The sequence below is a fragment of the Thalassophryne amazonica genome, chromosome 13 (assembly GCF_902500255.1).
Source record: "Thalassophryne amazonica chromosome 13, fThaAma1.1, whole genome shotgun sequence".
Classification (NCBI taxonomy): domain Eukaryota; kingdom Metazoa; phylum Chordata; class Actinopteri; order Batrachoidiformes; family Batrachoididae; genus Thalassophryne; species Thalassophryne amazonica.
This window is the reverse complement of record NC_047115.1, coordinates 14,043,315-14,067,177: the sequence shown is the minus strand read 5'-3', so window position 1 is coordinate 14,067,177 and position 23,863 is coordinate 14,043,315. Positions and strand designations below refer to the sequence as shown.

The 23,863-nt window shown below is 40.3% G+C and overlaps 1 protein-coding gene across 1 annotated transcript in view; it reads left to right on the top strand.

The window, feature by feature from the left end:
- Positions 1-23,863, top strand: part of ehbp1 (EH domain binding protein 1) — a 331,101-nt gene that overhangs the window by 287,041 nt on the left and 20,197 nt on the right. Inside the window, 2 exon segments of the mRNA XM_034184954.1 lie at positions 16,155-16,254; positions 20,803-20,876. Of these exon segments, the coding sequence (XP_034040845.1) occupies positions 16,155-16,254; positions 20,803-20,876 (174 nt within the window).

The following is a 23,863-nucleotide window of genomic DNA, read 5'->3' as shown; positions in this document are numbered from 1 at the left end:
GTGTGTGTGTGTGTGTGTGTGTGTGTGTGTGTGTGTGTGTGTGTGTGTGTGTGTGTGTGTGTGTGTGTGTGTGTGTGTGTGTGTGTGTGTGTGTGTGTGGTTTGGGAAGAGGTTGGGGGAACACATGCATCTTTACACTCATAAAATATTCCAAAAAGGTTCCTCAAAGTTCTGTCACAACGAATTAGCTTTTAACAGGTGAGGGTGGCTGGGGGGGGTCCTTGTGCAGGGTGTGCATGTTTCAGTGTTATACATTTTATACTTTGTTCACATGAAATAGCAGGGGGCAGTACTTTAGAAGTATCAGTTACAGGCCAAAAAAAAAACAAGGTTACAATGGGCTAAGGAAAAGCAATTGTGGACTGTGGATGACTGGATGAAAGTCATATTCAGTGATGAATCTCGAATCTGCATTGGGCAAGGTGATGATGCTGGAACTTTTGTTTGGTGCCTTTCCAGTGAGATTTATAAAGATGACTGCCCGAAGAGAACATGTAAATTTCCACAGTCATTGATGATATGGGGCTGCATGTCAGGTAAAGGCACTGGGGAGATGGCTGTCATTACATCATCAATAAATGCACAAGTGTATGTTGATATTTTGGACAATTGAAAGGATGTTTGGGGATGATAAAATCATTTTTCAAGATGATAATGCATCTTGCCATAGAGCAAAAACTGCAAAAACATTCCTTGCAAAAAGACACATAGGGTCAATGTCATGGCATAGGGTCAATGTCAATGAGCAGATCCGATTTAATGCAGGTGTTAATTTGGGGGATGAAAAGTTACAGGGTGATTCCATAATTTTTTCCTCAGAATTGAGTGATTCCATATTTTTTTCCTCTGCTTGGTCTAAAAAAGTAACCATTACTGACTGCCACAATCTTTTTTTCTTGATTTCTTATAGTGTTTCTTAAAGCCAGAAAGTTGCCATTTGAATTGACTGTAGTTTTGTGTAATGTCTGTGATCTGCTTTTTTTCTACAAAATTAAACAACTGAATGAACATCCTCTGAGGCCGGTGATTCCATATTTTTTGCCAGGGGTTGTAAAAGAAGACACTTCAGAAGGACCTGGATGTAAACAGCAACAAAACCTTTTGTGTCGTCTTCACCCCTTCACCTTGGAGAGGGTTTTGTTTGTCTGTGTATAAGACAAGCAACAGAATAAACTGTTGAAGAGAATGAGATGAAACTGTGTGGTAGTCTTGAATAAATTGTACATCTTTTGTCTTGCGCATTTTTAGAGAACAGTGTTGTGACACACCACTACTGCACAGAAATGTACTAAATTGGCAACATAAATCACTATTTTCTAATGGTTTCCCAGCTGTCCCGATGTGATTGAGACTTTATTTTGGGTGCGGGGCACGTTGGTGATTGATTGGTAAACGAGTCTCTATATCTGTGCGTCTTCCTTCTGACTTTGCTTCATAACTGCAGTAACAATGACACCAGCAGGTAGGACGCCATGTTTGCTGCTACTTCAACAGAAGATCCTTTGTGCACTTTTTAAAAGCATATTTATGCTCTCCTTCCCTTCAAATAAGTACCAAGTCTATTTTATTCACACAGATCATTCTGTCTGTTTTATTCACACAGATCATTCTGTCTCTTTGTGCTTTAAAAGTGTTGTGTCAACGCAGAGATAGCCAGCACTCTTGTGAGCACTGCTGTAATGCACATTTTAAACACATATTTTATATTTTGTAGCATGTTGTACTTTGCTTCAAATCTGCACCAAGTCTGTTTCTGATGGATGACGTATGTGATACACTTACCATCCAGTCATGTAGTGCTTTCCACATAAATGAATCATATCTTTGTTTTCCTTACAGGCACTGTATCAGGTCCACATTTGAAGACATATTTTAAAGGCATTTTGCTAATGATAATGTTGATCAATCAGTATTAATCTTTTAGTTTTACTACTATAGTGTTGCACTATGTAGAATTGAAGAGCCATATGAAAACTTTGTTTACTTCATTTTGTTGAAATAAATTAAAATAAATAAATAAATAAAGAGCAGCTTGGATTTAAGGTAGTTTTTTTTTTCTTCATTCTTGGCAGACCTGTTAAATTGTTGAGCATTTATTTTGGATTTGCTATTTTTGATGTACTTGTATTGCACTCTGCAAATATAATATGCGTATCTAGAAAATCAAAGTGTCAGATCAGGACTCTGAATCAATCGATAGATACTCTATATTAAATTGGGATTGGGGCAAAATAATCTGACATTCTTAAACCCAGTGTGGTCAAACGTCCACATAACTCTGCAAAATGGATTTTGTTTGAGTGTTGCCCATGGAAGCTCTTCTTACTTCTCTCCGTTTCTGAGCATATGTGTGGTTTTGAAGTTACATGTTGCTTGAAATGAGCTTGTTTGTTTCTTCCATTTCTAAAGCCTTGGTTTTGTGGCTTTACTGACCACCGCTGCTTGTGACTCCAGTTCAGCTGAAGACAACAACAGAAAATGTTTGTTTTGGCAGGTGGAGCTGAGAATGTTTACCCTTCCATGTATTACCACTGATGTTTAGGCGTTACAGCTCTTCCTTTGTGCGATATCACTGAACCCTAATAGAGGCTCGTCTTCAGGTCCAGATCACCAAGGAAAGGCTTTTCCTCTGAAGACCAGAACAAGGCGCCAGGCAACACCTGAGCATGGGGTCTCTCTCTGTTTCCCCTTAATATTAGTTTTCTCCTGGAGCTAATAGGGAGGGAGCACACGCTTTTTCCCCCTTTTTTTGCTCCCTATCACGTACTCACCTTAATAATAAGAGAGAGCCCCCTGTGGAAAGGAGCTAGTATAAGCTGGTGAAGATCACGCTTTTAATAGGATGATGCCTTTTTGCCTTTTGTCATGAGATTATGAAGGGAGATAGCCTCTCCTCGCTGCTCCTCCACTCTTTACTCTTCACACACAGCTACAAGCATCCTGGAGGGCCCCGTTGAGTTGGAGTTGAGACAGGCGTAACCATGCCCTTGTTCCTCTGCTTCTATGGTAAAAAGATCGCTAATGAAATACCTTTTAGGGGGTATCGGCAGGTGAGCTCCCCAATCAGGCATTTATGCAAACACACACATACTCACGAGCAGGAGTACATGCACACGTGTTCTGTTTCCTCTCAGCTAGCTATATTAATTACCTGAAGTGCTCTGGCCTTGTAAAAAAAAAAAAAAAAGCTCTCAGTTCTTTAGCTGTTCTTGCTCTAACGTCTCCGTCCTATGCTAGCCCAAAGTGGGATGCAGCAGAAAAGGGAGAATGATAATGGTAGTAATGAACACGAGTGGCAATAATGAGAAAGGTAATTGAGAAATAGTGTATGCCAGACCCCCGACTTTTTTTTTTTTTTTTTTTTTTCCCCAACCTCGAGCTAAGTGGGGACAGGTTGAAAATCATCTTATTTCAAGCTTGGTTAAATGGTTCTTGTAGAGCATTGAAGAGAGGGAGAATGTTTGACACTAAAGCTAAAGAGAGTTGACAAGCATAGAGTGGTTATACAGCAGCCTAATGGGTTAGGAAGTGTTTAAAGTCACTGGTGGCATCATAGACAGATTTTTCTTTCTTCTTGCTGTTGAGTGACGTACTCTAAACAGTCTGTGCTGTACTGTCAGGATTATTGTTAAACACTTTAATGCTTCACTGCTGTTCTTTTTCTTCAGTCCATCCAGTTTGATGGTTTGACTGTTTGCTTTTCTGTTTTGTATGGATGAGAAAAATACATCTCTATAGGAATCTGCCATACGTTTTAGGCCGACGTTTTGCTCATTTTGCATGTCTGCATCTACAGCATCTCTTATATTCCACCAGTAATGTTTACTGGAAGGTCCTAGTATATATTCTTTATATTTTGTGTACATTTCTATATTTCTTACAGATGTTTTTTCGTTCTTGGTCTTCTCACCCTGGCTGTGATGGAGCCGCCTCCTCCAGCTCATAGTCTGCCACTCTCTGATAATGTTTATTGATTTGGAGCAAAAACACAATTTGATGGAGTTGGGAAATGGGGAGGGGAGGCGATGTGCAGGTTGTTTTCAGGTGGAGTGTATATGATTGTCACGGCTTAGTTGATGCAGTGGGACTAAAGGAAAATGTTACAATAAATAACATTCATTCAGGTTTAATCACACTTGTTTCGTCGTTAACATTTGATTATCAAATCAAATACTTATGCTCATCTGATAAACTGAGCTTATATACAAAAATTGAAAATAAGCAATAAAATTGAAAGGGAGGAGTAACTGTATTCTGTTTAAACAGGATAAGAGCTTGTAAAATATGTGCTTTTCCTTTTTTCCTTTCAAAAGTTGGAATGAAACTCTATGGACCATAATCATGGAACCACAATTGTCATTCCGAGCTGCATAACAGGTGGGTATTTTCCACCACTGATATCTGGTTTGTAGCTGTTTATGGTATTTTTGTACCATGCAGAACACACCATGCAAAGGCAGGAGAGAAGATGCAAATCTGCGGGTGTTTCATTACACTTGCTGCTTTTTGATTTTGGTGGAAATCAACTGTTACACTTGGACTGTTCATAACTACAAGTGTTCCTGACACAAAGTCACCTTGCTCATGTAGTGGTGAATCTACTAACAATCTGCAAATTAGATACTTATTGGAAATGTGCAGCAGTTACTGACTAAATCTAAAAAAGTGGATAGTTCACTTGAACACTGCAATAGTCAAGACATGACCAAATGCAAATATTTATTTGTAGTCAGAATTCCAGTAAACCATATAATATATATAATATAAAATACTAGGGGGTCCTGCAGTTTATTCCAAAGCATTTTGTTTGTCAAAAAATCGGGGTATAATGACAGACAAAAATCACACTTCAGTATGTTTACAGTGGAAGCAACAAACACAACATTAAAGATGTTTAGCCTATGTTCTTTAGGCTAGTATATAATTGAATACTTTCTAGATAGTTGCAAACCTTTTTCCCTTGAATTCTGATTAAATATGTAAAAATAAATAAATAAATGCGGTGGAGCCTAAAATCCAAAGACATCTGGGCAACTTTATTTTACATTTTTGTCTGTAATTAAAACTAATATTGCATAAGATATTTTAAATGGGGTAATTTAGTGCAGTTTTAAGAGTGATGTAATGCAGGTTTAAGAATGGTTTAGTTATTTTTGTTTTGTTTCTGACCTTAGTCTGGTCAGAAACAAAATGATCTCCCCGTAAGTCAACCTTAAAACTGCAGTGTATTATCCCATTTAAAACATCTTCTCCAGTATTACTTTTAAATGATACACAGACATATCATAAAATGCATTGATCTCCATATTAAGTAATGTTTCCATTCCCCAAGATGTTTCCAGGCTTTAGGATCTACCTTTTTTTATCCTTTGCAACTCATATTCTGGTACAACTTATAGTTGTTAAGTATAACTGCGGAGTATACGGACCAATTACATTAATCTTCTTACTTGTGTTTATCAGCTGCAGCAGCTGTATATAATATGAAAACAAAATAAATAGGGATGTGAATCTTACAACAACTCACGATTCAAAATAGTTATAAATTCGAAAATAGTTATATTACTTAAAAAATGTTTATGTTTAAGAAAATGCAGCTTTACAAGGTTAATCAAGTGATTCTAAAGATGTAAATTTACTTATTTGCTTTGCTCGTTCAGAGTTGGCTGGCAGTTTAGTGAAGTGATGGAGTGTGCGCTGGTCAGTAGTCAGCAGAGACCGCTGCTCCGCTTCTTTTAGCTCCGGGTGATGGCGTAGCATGTGGGCTTGCGGATTTGAAGTGTTTCCGAATTTTCCTGTTTCTTCCGAATCTGTTATGAAGGGATGATATGCTGTGGCGATTCCGTATGGGAGCATCCGAAAGAAAAAGAAGAAATGAACACAGACAAATCATCTGACGGTCACATACTAAACAGCTTAAATAATGTAGTTTGTTTATGTTTTGTCTTCTAACCATCAAGTTTGAGAGTTGGAAGTTTTAATATGTGCCCACAGAATCATCTTCTAAAGCCACAATTTGCTTTTGGCTGTCAGTTTGTGATACTGTAGGTTGATATATTTTAATTTGTGTATCAAGCTTGATTGTCCAGATGTTCTCTTTTGTGCTTGAACTCCGCCTGTTCCTCCACCTGCATGAATAAATATAACTCTGTCTATCTATCTATCTGTCTATCTATAATTTTAGAGTTATTTACATTAATTATTAAAGTACTATTGTCTTACTTACAATGTGTACATGTTCAGTAAAGCCCCTCTATCAATCATTCATAAGCAATATTTACATTTATGAGCTTTTGACAAGAGCGGAAGGTAGCTTTTAGTTAGCAGAAGTTAGTGTGCACGTTGATGTCCACAAAATGTCTGGCAAATCAGTCTAGAGGTGTTATCAGGTTACAAAAACAGCATTTTTAGTTTTAGAAGTGTTTATTTCTTGCTAGCTTATACATATACTCAACAAAAATATAAACGCAACACTTTTGGTTTTGCTCCCATTTTGTATGAGATGAACTCAAAGATCTAAAACTTTTTCCACATATACAATATTACCATTTCTCTCAAATATTGTTCACAAACCAGTCTGAATCTGTGATAGTGAGCACTTCTCCTTTGTTGAGATAATCCATCCCACCTCACAGGTGTGCCATATCAAGATGCTGATTAGACACCATGATTAGTGCACAGGTGTGCCTTAGACTGCCCACAATAAAAGGCCACTCTGAAAGGTGCAGTTTTGTTTTATTGGGGGGGGATACCAGTCAGTATCTGGTGTGACCACCATTTGCCTCATGCAGTGCAACACATCTCCTTCGCATCATCCGTGAAGAGAACACCTCTCCAACGTGCCAAACGGCAGCAAATGTGAGCATTTGCCCACTCAAATCGGTTACAACGACGAACTGGAGTCAGGTCGAGACCCCGATGAGGACGACGAGCATGCAGATGAGCTTCCCTGAGACAGTTTCTGACAGTTTGTGCAGAAATCCTTTGGTTATGCAAACCGATTGTTCCAGTAGCTGTCCGAGTGGATGGTCTCAGATGATCTTGGAGGTGAACATGCTGGATGTGGAGGTCCTGGGCTGGTGTAGTTACACGTGGTCTGCGGTTGTGAGGCTGGTTGGATGTACTGCCAAATTCTCTGAAACGCCTTTGGAGACGGCTTATGGTAGAGAAATGAACATTCAATACACGAGCAACAGTTCTGGTTGACATTCCTGCTGTCAGCATGCCAATTGCACGCTCCCTCAAATCTTGCGACATCTGTGGCATTGTGCTGTGTGATAAAACTGCACCTTTCAGAGTGGCCTTTTATTGTGGGCAGTCCAAGGCACACCTGTGCACTAATCATGGTGTCTAATCAGCATCTTGATATGGCACACCTGTGAGGTGGGATGGATTATCTCAACAAAGGAGAAGTGCTCACTATCACAGATTCAGACTGGTTTGTGAACAATATTTGAGAGAAATGGTAATATTGTATATGTGGAAAAAGTTTTAGATCTTTGAGTTCATCTCATACAAAATGGGAGCAAAACCAAAAGTGTTGCGTTTATATTTTTGTTGAGTGTAATATATGACAAAAATGCTATATTTACACACAAACAAAACGTAGTTTGCAGCTAGCTTCCAGCCTGTGACATCACCACACTAACATCTGCTAAATGTCTTGTAAATCACTATAAATGAAGTGTTTTTACAGAGACCTGCCACTGAGGTCACGGTGCTGCTCTACTCTGATTGGCTGTCACCTCCGCCACTCAAAACAAAAAACATAACAGATTGAAGCAGACTGTGACTTTTTAACCTCTTAAAATAGGCCAAGGTTAGCCATCTTTGAACTTGTCCAAGGTCTGTGTCCCAAGAATGTTCCCTGTGAATTTGAAGACTCTAGCAGTAATAGGACTGGAGTTATGCAGAGCACAGACAGGCAAAGTCTTTGCAATACCCGAGGGTCATATTTGATGGCTTTGGGTAAAAATAGGAATTCCCACTTAGTCTCAGCGTCCGTGACCAAGATTTTTTTCTTCTTCTCTCCCTGCTGGTCATAGCTCTTAGCGTCCTGTATGTGAATGTTTAGAATGAGTCTATTATCTGACCTGTGTTTGCACGTGTCTGCACCTCTTCTTAACCTCTGAGCTGGAGGAATGAGAGGTGTCTGAAGGTTGGTCTGGTGTTAGCTCTGAGGTTAAATGTGTTTGTCAAAGGGTGTGTGTGTGTGTGTGTGTGTGTGTGTGTGTGTGTGTGTGTGTGTGTGTGTGTGTGTGTGTGTGTGTGTGTGTGTGTGTGTGTGTGTGTGTGTGTGTGTGTGTGTGTTGGGGGGTGTTACCAAGCAGAGCACAGAAGTATGTGTGTTTAAGAAAGGAGCTGGAACATATTGGGAGATCAAACTCATCGTCTGTGTGTAACATGGTCTCTGAACACAAGCGTTTTCAAACACAGACTAGAGAGACACCGTGTGTTTACTTTTCTGCTCATTAAAAAGGACTTTTTGCCATCGCCAGTTCATCCTTTCATGAGTACGTGTTCACAGGCAGTGCTAGACAACAACCAAACAATTCTCTAATTATGGAAACATATTACAGATGTGAATATTGATCATGATTATTGATCACCATATCAGATGTATTTTTTTTTAATCTAAGGAAATCTTGTCTTTTTGATACAACACAGGTATCTGAATTAATATAGCCAGAAATTGACATTTTATCATTTCTCACACATCAAACTGCATCAGGAGAAACTTTATCTTCACAAACAGAGCAGTTGAGTTGAACCGCATTGTATGCTGTTTGCATTCATCTTTATTGTCCTCAAAACTGTGCGTAACAGCTGCAGATTCTATGCATGTTATACCACAACATCTTATTAGGGTCCAGTGATAGTTGGGATGACCCATTATATGTTGTATTTTTCTGTTTGTTTTTGGCCATGTGAGTTTTTTTAATTAATATTAAACTCTTAAAATTTCCATAGTTGCTTTCCTCATCCCTTCATTGGCATCTCTGAGGAGCTGTCAGGATTCATGGTGTGGAACGAACAGTATGCTGGGCACAGTATGCAGACTCAGACTCAGAAGGTTGTGTATTTAAAGGCTTTATATAGAAAAACAGGAACAGGTTCTGTAAACAGGTGATCAGTCAGCGTGGCAAAGGTAATCGGCACACGTGAGGGAGAGGCAAATGTCAAAAACAAGCTGGGTTCAGAGGTAAGGCAAAACAAGGTTGTCAGAGCTGAGGTAAAATCTGAGTCCAAAAAAACAAGCAAGGTTCAAAAACACAGTGAGTCCAGAATCAAGAGGCAGAGGCAAAAACCAAAGTCAAACACAGAGCAAGGTCATACACAGAAAAGCAGATGGTCAAGGACTAACAAAGCAACACTAGGCTGGAACGCAGACAAAGTCAAACGAACTGGCAGAGAACAGAAAAAAATGCAAGGCTTAAATAACAGGGTGGGATTAAGGAAAGTGAAAACAGGTGTGTGAGAAAGTTCAGGAAGGAGACAAAGCTGAGACAAGCAGGAGCAAGAGAGTGCAATAAAACAAACACTAAGCAGACAGAAATAGAGGCATGGAAGAAAGAGCCAAAGATGAAGTGAGCATGTGCAAGAGAGTGCAGAAAAGTAAACACTAAGCAGACAGAAAGAAAGTGGAAGGTGAGTCCCAAACATAATGCAAGAAAAATCTACACCTGGTGGGAGCAAAGAAACAAAATCAGGAAAACAAAGGTGAGAACTGAAAAGTGATCAACAAGAGAATGAAAGGCTGGGGCTGAAACTAAAACAGAACTAACGTGGCAAAAGCATAACAAACAGAAATTACAAGCAATGACTATAGTGGTAAAATGCAAAATAAAACCAGTGACTTAAGTAATCCTAAACTGAAAATCAAAGAACATGATGAACACAGACAGAACCAAGAACCAAGATAAAATCCCAGGCCCAGGGCAGATCATGACAGGAGCTTTTGAAGATTTGTCTATGTAAAACGTCCTGCATGCAAAGAATGGTTCACTTGTGGGGAATTGATTGACTGATTGGCATAATGATCTGTGTAGCCACATTAGGCTAGTTTGCACTGTTTATTGTGTCACTGTATAATGTGCTTTTATTAGCATTAATTAAAAAAAGATTTGGTCTTCAGAAAGTATTTTCCACAACTATGTCTTTAAAATGGACTTGTCTTATATTCAGGGCCTTCTTATATTTGCATCAATATGGTAATTCAAATAAAAACAAATGATGGTTATGTAAAATGTCCAGTTCACTCCTCTGCTCGCATATCTCACAGTCTCACAAACACAGATTCCTATTGCACGCTGTTCTACCTTCACATCATTTGTAAATTATAAAGCAAGCAGTGGTTGACAAATGACACTGGTGGAAAAGGCAGCTATTGTGCACCAGTGTGAGACTTTTTTTTTCTCCTTACTCTTCTTTTTCCAACCTGAGGGAGGAAGGAAAGAAGTGAGTGTGAATCAGTTAATGTGTTCCATTCAGCCAACGTTATACACAGGTTCAATAAAGCAGGAATCTGCTGGAGACGCTGGGACCATTGTGTCATTGAGGGTGGTTTAAAAAGGCCTTGTACAAGCCTCCTTGGAGCAAAAAAAAAAAGAAATAGCCCTTAGCACCACTCCAGTAGAGAGCAGAATGGAAGAGGAGTGAGCAGGAGAAGCCCACGTGTAACGTGCAGAATTTTGGTGAGTTCGGGGGCCAGGTCATTCTTGCAGTGTAACATAGTTGATGTGGGAATTGGAGCTTGCACAACTGTTGCAACCTGCAACAGTCCCCCCCATAACTGACATGTAGCAGTATTAGTTAATCGCTGTGTTGTCATATATTTATAAAGACTCACACTTTCTTGCTTTCTCACCATCCCCCCCCCCCCCCCCTTGCCCGTAACCCCCTCTCTGCCTGTGTCCTGTTCCTAACAAGAGTCCTCTCTGCTCACATTAATTAAATCAAGTCTTCAGTAGGCTACTTACACGCCGTGGCCTCCCCCTCCCCCCGGTCCTCACTACAGACCTCGCTGATTAGGCCGGCCCCTGCCATGCATATTCACGCCGCTGCAGTGACGGCCGTATAACAAGCTCTTACCTAATCACAGGAAACAATGTTCATCCTGTTCTTTTTATTCCTTTTTTTCTCTTTTTCTTTCATGCATCTTTGGCTTTCATCTTCTCTGATCCCTGCTGATATCAGAGGAGCTTGACGGTCGGCTGGCGAGGACGATGGGAGAGACACAAGTGCCGCTCGTCCCTAAATAAACCAAAAATCAGAAAGTGACTTGGACACAGAAGATGAGCTCAGCTCCCTCCTCCTTCTCTCCTCCCTCCTTCTCATCCTACTTCTCTTTCTTGCCTTTTTACAAGTCTGATAGACAAATTGGATTAGCAGCTATTGGAGTAAATGGCAAATGGTAGGATAAGAAATGAGATGAACTGGTTGTGATCATAGCTTTTGTTTTTTTTTCTTTCTATTATTTCTTTTATCCAACTTTGCTCCTTGAAGGCACAAAGACAAGGTTCTGTTGTGAAGTCCCGCTGCTGAAAAGCAAAAGTCCTGATACTAGTAATAAGGCACCTTTTGACAGATGTCTTTTTCATCAGTAAAACACACCGAGCCCGATCTGACAGCAGGCGCAAAGACGAGATGCATATTTGAGGCACATCGAAGTGCACGTTGTTATTTAAGTGTTGGGAAATACGCTAGCAGGGATTTATCATGCTTGTTTGGTGTGGACATGTGCTACACATCTCCACAGCCACTACTTAACCATATTGGCTTCTGGGCAGCAACTGTCCATATAGACTACATCCAGGAATGTTGTAGTCTGAACTTAATATCAACCAGTCACAGTGGCACCATCCTTACCAGGGTGTGAAGTGCTGAGCGCTGTGGTACTGAGACCACAGGTGTAAGTGAAAGGATTTCTGGTGAGTTGGTGGATTAGTACAAACCTTTTAGAGTAAATGGCATCCACCAAAGCTCCTTGAAGTGAAGCATCGCAGCAAAGTGAGATTTTGTGTTTTCCATGAGTGCTCGCTCTCATTTTTAAGTTATTTTCATTTTTTAAAGTTTTGCATTGCCACTCACAGCTTCATAGTGGAGTGGAACAGAGAATGATTTTCATACAACAAAACAGATCAGATCTAGGCTTTCATCTCCCATGTGCCTTCTGGCAAGCTATAACTGAATTTTCAAGTCTTTTTTTTTTTTTTTTTTTTTGAAGGTGCTCCTCTATACCACTTCATCATGAAGCTGTATAACTGTTGCAGCATAATACAAAACTGCACAATACACATTTTCTCCAGTCGCTACCACCAAATTTTGACAACTCTCTTCCAGACAGATATATCAAAAAATATAATAGATTCAATTAGAAAAACTTTATTAATCCCGAGGAGAAATTTAATTGCCACCCTACAGTTCATACGTACCAGAAAACAGACATCACATTGAAATAAATAAATCAAAACATGATCTACAGCAATGGAACAGTAAAATCTAACTGCACTGGGGCCTCGTAAGCAACCGATTAAATGAGCTTCTGAGGCAGTTAAAGACATAATGGTTGTATTTCTTAATGACTGATGTCAGTGAAGTCCAAGACATATTCAGTGACTTGGAAGTATTCATGTATCCATACCCTGACTTGTCTGAAGAAAACTGGCTCAAAAACTGCATGCAGTCATTTTGGCTTTTATATTTTTATTTCCTTTATGTCATATTGTAGAGATTAGTTTTCACTGTGAGTTTAAAAGGAATCATGTTAAAATTTTTTGTATACAGCAACCTGTTTTTTTTTTTATGTCATTTCAAAATTAAGACGTGTAACTAAAGTTGCCTGTTGCTGTAATAACATGTAATAACTTGTATATATATTGCACATTTTGGCAAATTAAAGTCTGGTAAGGAATAAAAATACACGTGTTTAGCATTATTCACTCAAAAACAACCACAGGCCATGAGCATCAGCTACAGTTTGACCACCGCAGGCCTGGTTTCATTATTTCTATCTACTCTGAATGGAACAGTGGCTGATAGTGATCTTAATCTTATTTGGCTGTAGAGACTCACTCGCTCTGTCTCTTTTTTTTTTTTTTTTTTTTTTTACCTCATCTTTCCTTGTGTTTCTTTATTTTTCTATGTTGCTCACATTGATGCTCACACCCTGCTAACTGGTTTTTCCTCATGCCTTAAGGATGTCATTCTCCTTCTGTAAAGCAATTCATGTCACTCTACATCGGTTGTGTGAGAGAGACTGAAACAAGAGAACAGGGAGACGGGCAATCAGATAGAGGGGTTGTCAGGACGTATCAGTTGTATCTTAGCCGTGTGTGTGTATACGTGTTCCTGAGCTTATTGCACCCGGTGTGTTTTTTCACCATCACAGTGGTGGCTGAGGAGCACCAAACCATGATATTAATGGTAATAAATAGGAAAACACATTTGCGTATCTCCGTCAGACATATTTCACTAATCCTTTGATGTTGTGATCAAACATTGTATTGGTGCCAAATTTCCTGCCCACAGTCTCTGTAGGTTTTGGCCTGTGTAAGCACGGCCCTGCTTGGTGATGAGCGTTGAGAAATGGTCTGCAAAGCAAGCAGCAAGACCCAGAATGCAACCTGCCAAACTGCCAGATGCTTTGATCCAAGATGGCCCCCTGAGAGCCAGCATGGATCCACAGTGTCTCTGAGCCAAGCAGTGATTCGCAGACACGGTGTCAGTGATGCCTGCCAGCAATATTTACACCATTTGTCTTCATACAACAACAATCATCAGTTTTTTGTTGTTGATACTATTAACATATGTCATGTGCATCAGTGTATCCATTACAGCACAGGGGGTGTGCCTCATTTTAAAAAGGGTGAAATCTGTGGGAATCAATCCGTCAGTCCTGCGGTAATTTTAGCTTATGCTTGAACAGAAAGTAGCACTTTCACTAAAGCTACAGTTTGTAGGATTTAGGAGTGTTTAGTAGCATGAAGGGAATATAGCATTTATGACCAACCTATTCATTAGTATATAATTAACTGCAACAATGCATTGATGTGTTTTCAGAAGCTTAAAATGAGACTTTGTTGTCTACACAGGAGTGGGGCCCCCTCATGGAGGCTGCCATGTTGCACCACCATGTTGATACAGTGGCCCAAAAGTGACATACTTACGCCACCTTTCACATTTTTCAGCACAGCAGTAAGACTGAAGGAAGATTTCATATAGTTCCTTAAATACTAGAGCTCTTGACAAAATTGTTGTACCTGCATTAATGGTAAATGTCCAGCAGGTGGAGATATTGATCCATTTCAAGAACATTGAGTACAGGCTGCTGTGGAACACGATGACAAACCTGTTGCTTATAGTAGTAGATACTGACTTCAAATAACGTGCCCTCATTAAAGTTACATAGCTTTGCCAAGACCTAAGGAACAGTTTTGTAGCATTTTAACACAAACAAGAATTTAGAGGTCACAGTTCAAGTTGTTGCAAATCAGATGGATGCTGATCAGCCGTCAAGCATTCTCCCCACCACATGTTCTCTCTCTGTCTCTTCTTTCTCTGCTTTACATTCACTTCCCTACTTGCCCTTATACTCTCTCTTGATCTTCCCCGTCATCCCATTTTTACTTCCCCCGTCACAATTTGTCTTCTGTTCATCTTTCTCTGCCTCCCTCCATTCCACCCGTTTGCCTTCATTCTTCTTCCCTTACTTCTGGTGTGACCTCACTGCCTTTCACGTTTCTCCTCCACCTTCTCACTCACTGTTGCCCCTTCGCCTCCCCTCTCTCCTTTCATAAAATACGGCTGGTGGTTGGCTGGTAGCTGCTGGCAGGCTAGCGGTGGGGAATATAGCTTTATAATTCCCCCTCGTCTCCCAGCCCGCCTCGCCACAATGTCACAGGGGCTTAATATTTGCCATTATTATTTGCTTGTTTTATTTGACTTCGAGGCAGCACAATGACCTGTCAGCGGCGGCTTTATCCCTCCTGCGAGTGTCGTCCATTTCAAAGTTGACTACAGTAATCCACGAGCCCCAGATTTCGTTAAATCCTGGAGCTTTCTTTCATTTTCTCAATTCTTTTTTTCCCCAACTTCCCCTCCCCGATCCACCCTCCTAAATGAAATTACATACATCTGCTGGCTGAGAGTATCACAAATGTCCACACGCTCACCGGTGTCCGTGCACATATCCACGCGCCTTTTGTTGGCAGTGACGCAATGGCCCGATATTCCCTCTTATGTGTGTCCTTGTGTGGTTTGGGGGAGAAAAATTCATAATTCTTTTCATGATATGTACATGTGAGAATCTGAAATTCCCATTCATACACTGAGGCACGAATGAATCAGTTAAGTTTCATACAACTGGCATGTGCAGTGTTCATTAAATGTCCTTTTATTGCCATGTGTGTATGACGAATGTTGCAGCAGTCTGTTAATTCAGGTATTATGATTTACGACAACTGATATATAGCACATGCAAGCAACTAGTATGGCAGGTGTAATTACTAAAATAGTGCTTATCAGATCAAAAAGTGACTTAATAGAAAGAACAATGGGGGTATGATACCAAAAAACCCCTCTATATTAGCTTTCTTTCTTCCTTCATTCCAGATCAGAATGCTCATTCTTCCTCTTGCCAGTTTCTGTAATGTTCAAGCATTTAAAGCTTTCCACTTGATGTCTGTTTCAGTTGTGTGCATCTTGTTGTAGCCAAGCAGTTGCACCACCGAGCTTCAGCCTCAGGCATGGGTGACGCTTACATTAGCTGCGCGTCTGAGCCTCGCTAATTCACAAAGGGACAGAGAATGCTAGGGATGGGTTTTAATTTGAAGACCCGCTGGTTGGTAGGATCTGTATGTCCAGACACTGAGAGGCTCCGCTCTGCAGAGGCCATCAGCGGTAATCACTGATTTAATCCCACCGAGGTTGAAGTTGTATTGACATCGTGAAGAAGTGGTGCGAAAGTTTATTCGGGGAACATAAACCAAGAGTGGTTATATTTATAAACATGCAAATTATGACGTGAAACATCCTACTCAACCTGTTTATTATACATGTGCATGTATGATTATTGTATATGCTGCATAATCACATTTACACAGTAAATTGATTGGAAATGGTTTCCATTCGTAACTGTTTGTGTTTGTTGACAGGTAATAACAAGGAGGAAGAGGAGGCCATGATGCAGGAGTGGTTCATGTTGGTGAACAAGAAGAACGCCCTCATCAGAAGACAGAACCAGCTCTCTCTGCTGTACGTATTCTGCCCACTGATGCTTTCACTGGCCTCATTTATTACATTTACAGTCAAATCCAGATTGTTTACTTCTATGAAGATGTTCCCACTGGTTGGTTGTCATTGGTTAAACGCAACCAGGGGCAGGTGAAAATGACCAGCTAATAAACAGAAGATAAAGGAAGGAAGGTAAGGAAGATAAAGGCCTGCCATGGGCACATCACAAGCAGGGCAGAAAACAAACATCCAAACTCAGGAAAACCATGTTTGATGCCATATTCCTAGTTTGTGTATTTGCTAATTAAAACATGTTCTTTCCAGTGGTGGGATTGTTTTTAGGACAAGCTTTCTCATACCTGAGTAATATGTGTTTGAAATGCGTGTGTGGCGGTGAGTTTTTCTTTTTAATTGGGCAGTGCAGTCTCCTTTGAGGGTGGCTGCTAAAGGGGTAAAATATGACTCATATGACGTAATTTCTCTATTTCTGGGGACAGAAACACAGCACTTTTTTTGGGGGGGGGGGTAAATTCCACGCAAACAAAGTGAAAATACAAAGAAAAAGTGATGATATGGTGGAACGTGGACATGTGTTGCGGTTGATCCAGTGCTCAAACGTGTCGAGGCGGTTGTGCAGGCGTGAGAATATAGAGCTATTCTGGTTAGCTGTGTCAGCTAATACACTCGACAAAAATATAAATACAACACTTTTGGTTTTGTTCCCATTTTGTATGAGATGAACTCAAAGATCTAAAACTTTTTCCACATACACAATATCACCATTTCCCTCAAATATTGTTCACAAACCAGTCTATATCTGTGATAGTGAGCACTTGTCCTTTGCTGAGATAATCCATCCCACCTCACAGGTGTGCCATACCAAGATGCTGATTAGACACCATGATTAGTGCACAGGTGTGCCTTAGACTGTCCACAATAAAAGGCCACTCTGAAAGGTGCAGTTTTGTTTTATTGGGGGGGATACCAGTCAGTATCTGGTGTGACCACCATTTGCCTCATGCAGTGCAACACATCTCCTTCGCATAGAGTTGATCAGGTTGTCAATTGTGGCCTGTGGAATGTTGTCCACTCCTCTTCAACGGCTGTGCGAAGTTGCTGGATATTGGCAGGAACTGGTCCAGAGCATCCCAAACATGCTCAATGGGTGACATGTCCTGTGAGTATGCCGGCCATGCAAGAACTGGGACATTTTCAGCTTCCAAGAACTGTGTACAGATCCTTGCAACATGGGGCTGTGCATTATCCTGCTGCAACATGAGGTGATGTTCTTGGATGTATGGTACAACAATGGGCCTCAGGATCTCGTCACGGTATCTCTGTGCATTCAAAATGCAATCAATAAAATGCACCTGTGTTCTTCATCCATAACAGACGCCTGCCCATACCATAACCCCACCGCCACCATGGGCCACTCGATCCACAACATTGACATCAGAAAACCGCTCACCCACACGACGCCACACACGCTGTCTGCCATCTGTCCTGGACAGTGTGAACCGGGATTCATCCATGAAGAGAACACCTCTCCAACGTGCCAAACGCCAGCAAATGTGAGCATTTGCCCACTCAAGTTGGTTACGACGACGAACTGGAGTCAGGTCGAGACCCCGATGAGGACGACGAGCATGCAGATGAGCTTCCCTGAGACGGTTTCTGACAGTTTGTGCAGAAATTCTTTGGTTATGCAAACCGATTGTTTCAGCAGCTGTCCGAGTGGCTGGTCTCAGACGATCTTGGAGGTGAACATGCTGGATGTAGAGGTCCTGGGCTGGTGTGGTTACACGTGGTCTGCGGTTGTGAGGCTGGTTGGATGTACTGCCAAATTCTCTGAAACGCCTTTGGAGACGGCTTATGGTACAGAAATGAACATTCAATACACGTTCAACAGCTCTGGTTGACATTCCTGCTGTCAGCATGCCAATTGCATGCTCCCTCAAATCTCACGACATCTGTGGCATTGTGCTGTGTGATAAAACTGCACCTTTCAGAGTGGCCTTTTATTGTGGGCAGTCTAAGGCACACCTGTGCACTAATCAGGGTGTCTAATCAGCATCTTGATATGGCACACCTGTGAGGTGGGATGGATTATCTCAGCAAAGGACAAGTGCTCACTATCACAGATTTCGACTGGTTTGTGAACAATATTTGAGGGAAATGGTGATATTGTGTATGTGAAAAAAGTTTTAGATCTTTGAGTTCATCACATACAAAATGGGAGCAAAACCAAAAGTGTTGCATTTATATTTTTGTTGAGTACACTTACCGACACAGCTGCTCCCATTTGCCTCGTCTTCCCTTTTCCACTGGGAACCGAAAAAAAACCTGCACTTTTCGGGACTGCTTCTGTAATTGCAGCCAAAAACAAAACAGTACACCATTTTCCCGTTAGAATTGACACTGTTTGTGGGAAGACTAAGCCATGGGGCGGAGTGTGGGAGTGTCAGCATGAACCATCGGAAGATGGGGGTTTCAGTGGAAAACATTTTAAACCGGCATGTCTTAAATCAGTGTCGCAGACCGAATGGACCCCCCCCGATGACGCTGTTCGCGGATTAACACCTTGTTTCTGCTTCAAACTGCACACCAGTCATCTATTTCAACGACAGATATCTGAAGCTTTTGTACAACAATCATTTCCACATAAATTCAGCATTATTTCATCATAAAAGCGATCATCATGAAGCAATCAGAGCGCCACAGCTAAACGAGCTTGTAGCTGATGCAATCACTGCGCATCGGACATTTCAAAGCGTTGCAGAATTTTGCCTCATTTCTGCTTAAAACAGCCTTGTTTCTGCTTAAAACTGACTTTAGAATGATTTAAGAGGTTTTACTTTTAACATCTGATGGTTAATAATCCCATTAATCCATTTGATTGCTTTGGGTGAAGAGACATCGCCTCAGACGTGCTGCTGTGGTCCTAAACATCGCATGTGCAGATGCAAAAGGCGGACCGGTTTTTAGGGGCGGCACCGGCATGACCGCTGGGTGATAATGAGTATGCTTTTAAGTTTACCGAGCCGGGCTGAATGGTTTGTGCTGAAACTCCCACATTCCGCCCCGGGATTCTCTGCCGGGTGTCCCCAGATGTGGTGAAATCCTGCGATATCACATACGGGTTCAAACGAGACTGCGCTGCCCTATACCTCATAAATCAACAGTGCTGATTTCTTTCAGATGTGCACCTAGTTGCTAAGAAAGCACTGTAACATGAGTTTTGTGTGAAAGATACATTGCATTTCAGCGTAATGATATAGTGAGCTCCAAAGTACAAAATACTTATTTTAATGCCATTTTCAGGAGGTCATACGAGCTAATATTGTGGAACAATTCTTACACATTTCAAGCAAGTAGCACAAGTACTTAAAAAGTAATAATTGATGGAATTTTGCAATTTTTAGCAGCACTTTTTAAAGACTTCTAATCTCAGAAACTAAAGATGATACAAGCCAAATGTTTTGAACATTATGTAGTTGTTGGTTGCAGTCCCATTATTTGCACAATGTATGAAGCAAAACTGAGATTGTTGGCAAAATTTTTCTAAAAGTAGGTTGGTTTGACATTGAATGGCCCCAACAGGAAATATTTTGAGGCAGTTTAGTTCCTCGCCTGTTCATTTGGTCAATGCTTGGTTGACAACACGATGAGACGTGATCCCACAACCTCCATCCTCCTCTGCTGTTTGGCACAGATAATGAGGCCAAATAAAGTCAATGAGAACAGTTGCATTTCTTTATCATTCTGGCATTGAGTCTAAGTTATTCAAACACTTGGTTATAAAAGTTATTTTTAAAACCTAATTCTTACGCTGGGAAAGATTTAAAAATTGGTAAATGTCACACTTTAGTTCAAACATTAAAGGTGATGAGAGAACACAGAGAGTGTGTCTTTGTCACTCTATTCACGCCCTCTGTCTGTCTGTTCATTGATTTACATGTGGATGGAATATGAAATCAATAGAAATGTGGCGATCATCACTGTCGCTAATCTCTCTCTGTATGTGGTCAGCTGCGGCAGGTGGAGGAGCACGCCGCTGCCGTCGCCTTTCTCTTTCTGTGCGGCTGTCAGGATTTCAGAGCGGAGCAGAGATTGGAGTATTCATAATCACATTATATCACTGGGAAGGGGAGGCTTTTAAAGTGGCCAATTGACAGAGGGGCCGATTATTAGCCCTCTCTGTTCTCGCTATGTGGAGGTGAAGAGAAAAAGGCGCCTGTGAAAGACAAATTCTATTAGGGCCCAAATTAGTTCATTTTTTTAATATGGCTAAGAGAAAATAATTTAATTTGTGCTGCACACACGTCACGTATACCCATAGACACACGTATGCTGACCACACACAGAACTGCGTTGTTTTTTCTTCTTCTTGCTTCACCCGCGGCTGTATCAGTTATGTGCAGTAGATTAATGCAAAGCCAGGGAAGGTTTAGGCGAGTAGCTGAATCGATGTTTATTGCAGGTTTCTTTAAGTCTTTAATGATTTAGTCATTAACATATTGATGAACTTAGTTGTGTGGTTGTTTTTTTTTCCTTCCTAACTTGCCACAGGGAAAAAGAGCATGATCTAGAGAGGCGCTTCGAACTGCTGAACAGAGAGCTGAGAGCCATGTTGGCCATCGAGGGTAAGATGATGTCTTATTTTATAGTTTTCATTGTTTTAATTTAAATGTCAGACTTGTGGCTTTATCTAAGTTGTTTGTATTTCAGCAGACAGGTAGTTGTACTTATGTTAACCAGGTTTTACTGTCAGGTTGAGACCTGCTGCTAATGATTGTTTTCATTAGCGATCAATTTGTCAGTGTGGATTATTATTCCCAGTTGACAGTAAGGCCAGGAAGGGAAGTATTGTATGTATGCATCACTTTCTTGTGTACATGATGACTTTAAAATTGATCTGATTTCCACCAAATTCAAACTAGATGTCTTAAATATTTGATTCACAGACAAGTTTGAGCATGATCAGATTTCACCAAGACTAAGGTCAGCACAATTTACAGAACGAGGATTGTTTTTGTTATTTTGCAATTTATTTTCTCCTGCAGCTGTAGCTTTTGTTTTTGTTGTCAGTATTAGCTGTCTCTGTTTCATATCCTAACCTGAGCCAGTCACAAAAAACACATCAGTATTTGGTCTGCATAAATTATAAACCTTACAGCTTTAATATTTTGACAGCAGAGCTGCCAATATCGTATCTACACAAATCCCAATGTGGTAGAGTGGTTAGGTCAGCAATATTGTTTTTATTTTCACATGTAGTATCAGAAGACCACACTGCAAAAACTGATATCTAACAAAGTAAAAAAAAAAAAAGATTTAACAAAAATTTGACTTAATTTTTGTCCAAATAGAAAAATAATCTTAAGCATTTTACATCAGAAAAAAATGTCTTATTTTGGGAAATGTTTTTCCAGCTATTATCAAGCTGTATTTAACCAGAAACAAGGAAAGGCAATGGATTTCAAATCATCGAAGCAAGGGAACAAGATTGTTTTCCTTATTTTAAGGCACAGGCTAATCTTAAATAAGAATTCTGTCTAGTTTTACGACACATTTTGATTATTCAGTGCCGAGACACTTTTGCTACTTTTGAGAATTTTAACCAAGTAAATTTTCCTTATTCCATTGCCAGATTTTTTTTTCTTAACATAAGACAATTTAGACAATTTGGCTAGAATTTGGATTATTTTGCTTATTTTGAGAGGGACAGTTTTTGCAGTGCAAATGTATACTTTGGTGAACATCTCCAAACTTATTTACCAAAGTGATCAAGATAAAACTATGCCAACTTGCCATGGTACGGTTAATTACCTGCAGGAGATACTCGATGTGCGAGTCTGCCTTCTTATTTTTATGATTGATCATTTAATCCATAAAATGTTCTAAAATGTGTTTTGTTTTTTGTTTTTAAACAGTATGTCTTCAGCATACTGTGTTGGAACAACAGGCCAAATTGTAAACAAGATGAAAAAGGACTACATTTCTATAACATGTTTCCATCTAGCAGATGCTGAAAACGCTTTACAATGATGCCTCCCATGTGCATCCCCAGGCAAAGCTGTTGCCCATTTTCACAGCTGGGTGTACTGAGACAATGCAGAACGTCCTGTAAATGGTAAATGGACTGCATTTATATAGCGCTTTTTCATCTGCATCAAACATTCAAAGCGCTCTACACATCAGTGCCTCACATTCACCCTGATATCAGGCTGCTGCCTCGCAAGGCGCCCACTACCAGTGGTGGGTACAGCTAACCAAAAAGTTAGCTTCGATAACCGTTAATCCGGTACTGAAAAGTTAACTTTTATAAAGCTAAACAAATCCCTAAAAAAAAAAATTACAGATAAAAGCTGAACCGATAACTTTCAGTATTGACGTCAGTACACGGCAGCTACTGACACAACAACGAGACAGCGCTTCTGTCTCAGATCGGTCTTCTCTCAGCAAAAGAGACCTGGTGATCAGAGTGAAAGACGAGAGGGGAAAAAAGAACACTGCCATGAACACTGCAGTAGATGGCAGTGTTCATGGCAGTGTGAACAGCTACACATTCGCTAAAGGTGATGAAGGACTTAACAAACATAATTTTCAGTTTTCAAATTGCCTTTTTTTTAACAAATGAAAAAAAAAGACATATTTACAAATACAGATTTATTTGTAAAAATCCACCACGTTTCAGTAACTGTGTGTTATACTGACCAGCCAACCAGTGATGTCAGGAAACTAATGTACCCATAATGCAATGCGGCATTTGTGTCTAAACACTAAAACCTTCAAAATTAGTGCATTACTTTGTAACTAAAACATATAGCTGATATTTTCACTTTGTAAAACGACAGACATGATGTTAATTTCAATAACTTTTCTGCAATTAGTTTGTTTAAAATTATAACCATAAGTCAAAACTGTCTGCCTGTGCAAGACTCCAGTGAAATGACCGGCAGGTCTATATGGTGTGAAGAGAAATTATCTTTTTTTCTTCCGTCTCTCTTCCTTTCTCTCTGGTTGTCAGAACTCTACCATTCTTGGCTGTCTGTCTGCTACAAAACATGTAACACTAAAATCTTTGATTTCAGACTTTACAAATGTTTTTAACGGTCAAGCTTTATTCACTATGCCTGCAAAAATATGTTAGCAGTCTAAAAGTTATCGGAACTAAATTTAGCGGAAGCTAATTGGTCCGCTGATGGTTTTCAAAGTTATCTGGACAGCAAATACGCTAATGAAAACGTTAGCTTTGATAATTAGTGGTTAGCGGAACTGTGCCCATCACTACACACCAGGAGCAACTGGGGGATGAAGGACCTTGCCCAAGGGCCCTTAGTGATTTTCCAGTCAGGCTGGAATTTGAACTGAGGATCCTCTGGTCTCAAGCCCAATGCTTAACCACTAGACCATCACCTCCCCTCCCCTCCCAAGGACAGTCAGGTAGCTTGAGTGGGATTTGAATGTCAGGTAGACCAGCTCCTTACGCACTGAGCTACCAGCTCTACACACTGGTAAATTATTATTTTATCAGAATCAAAGGTAGTTTATTGAAAATTCATCCATGTTAAATATATTTTAACCAGCAAACAGTTGGTTACAGCTAGTTGAATCTTTTTCAGTAGCA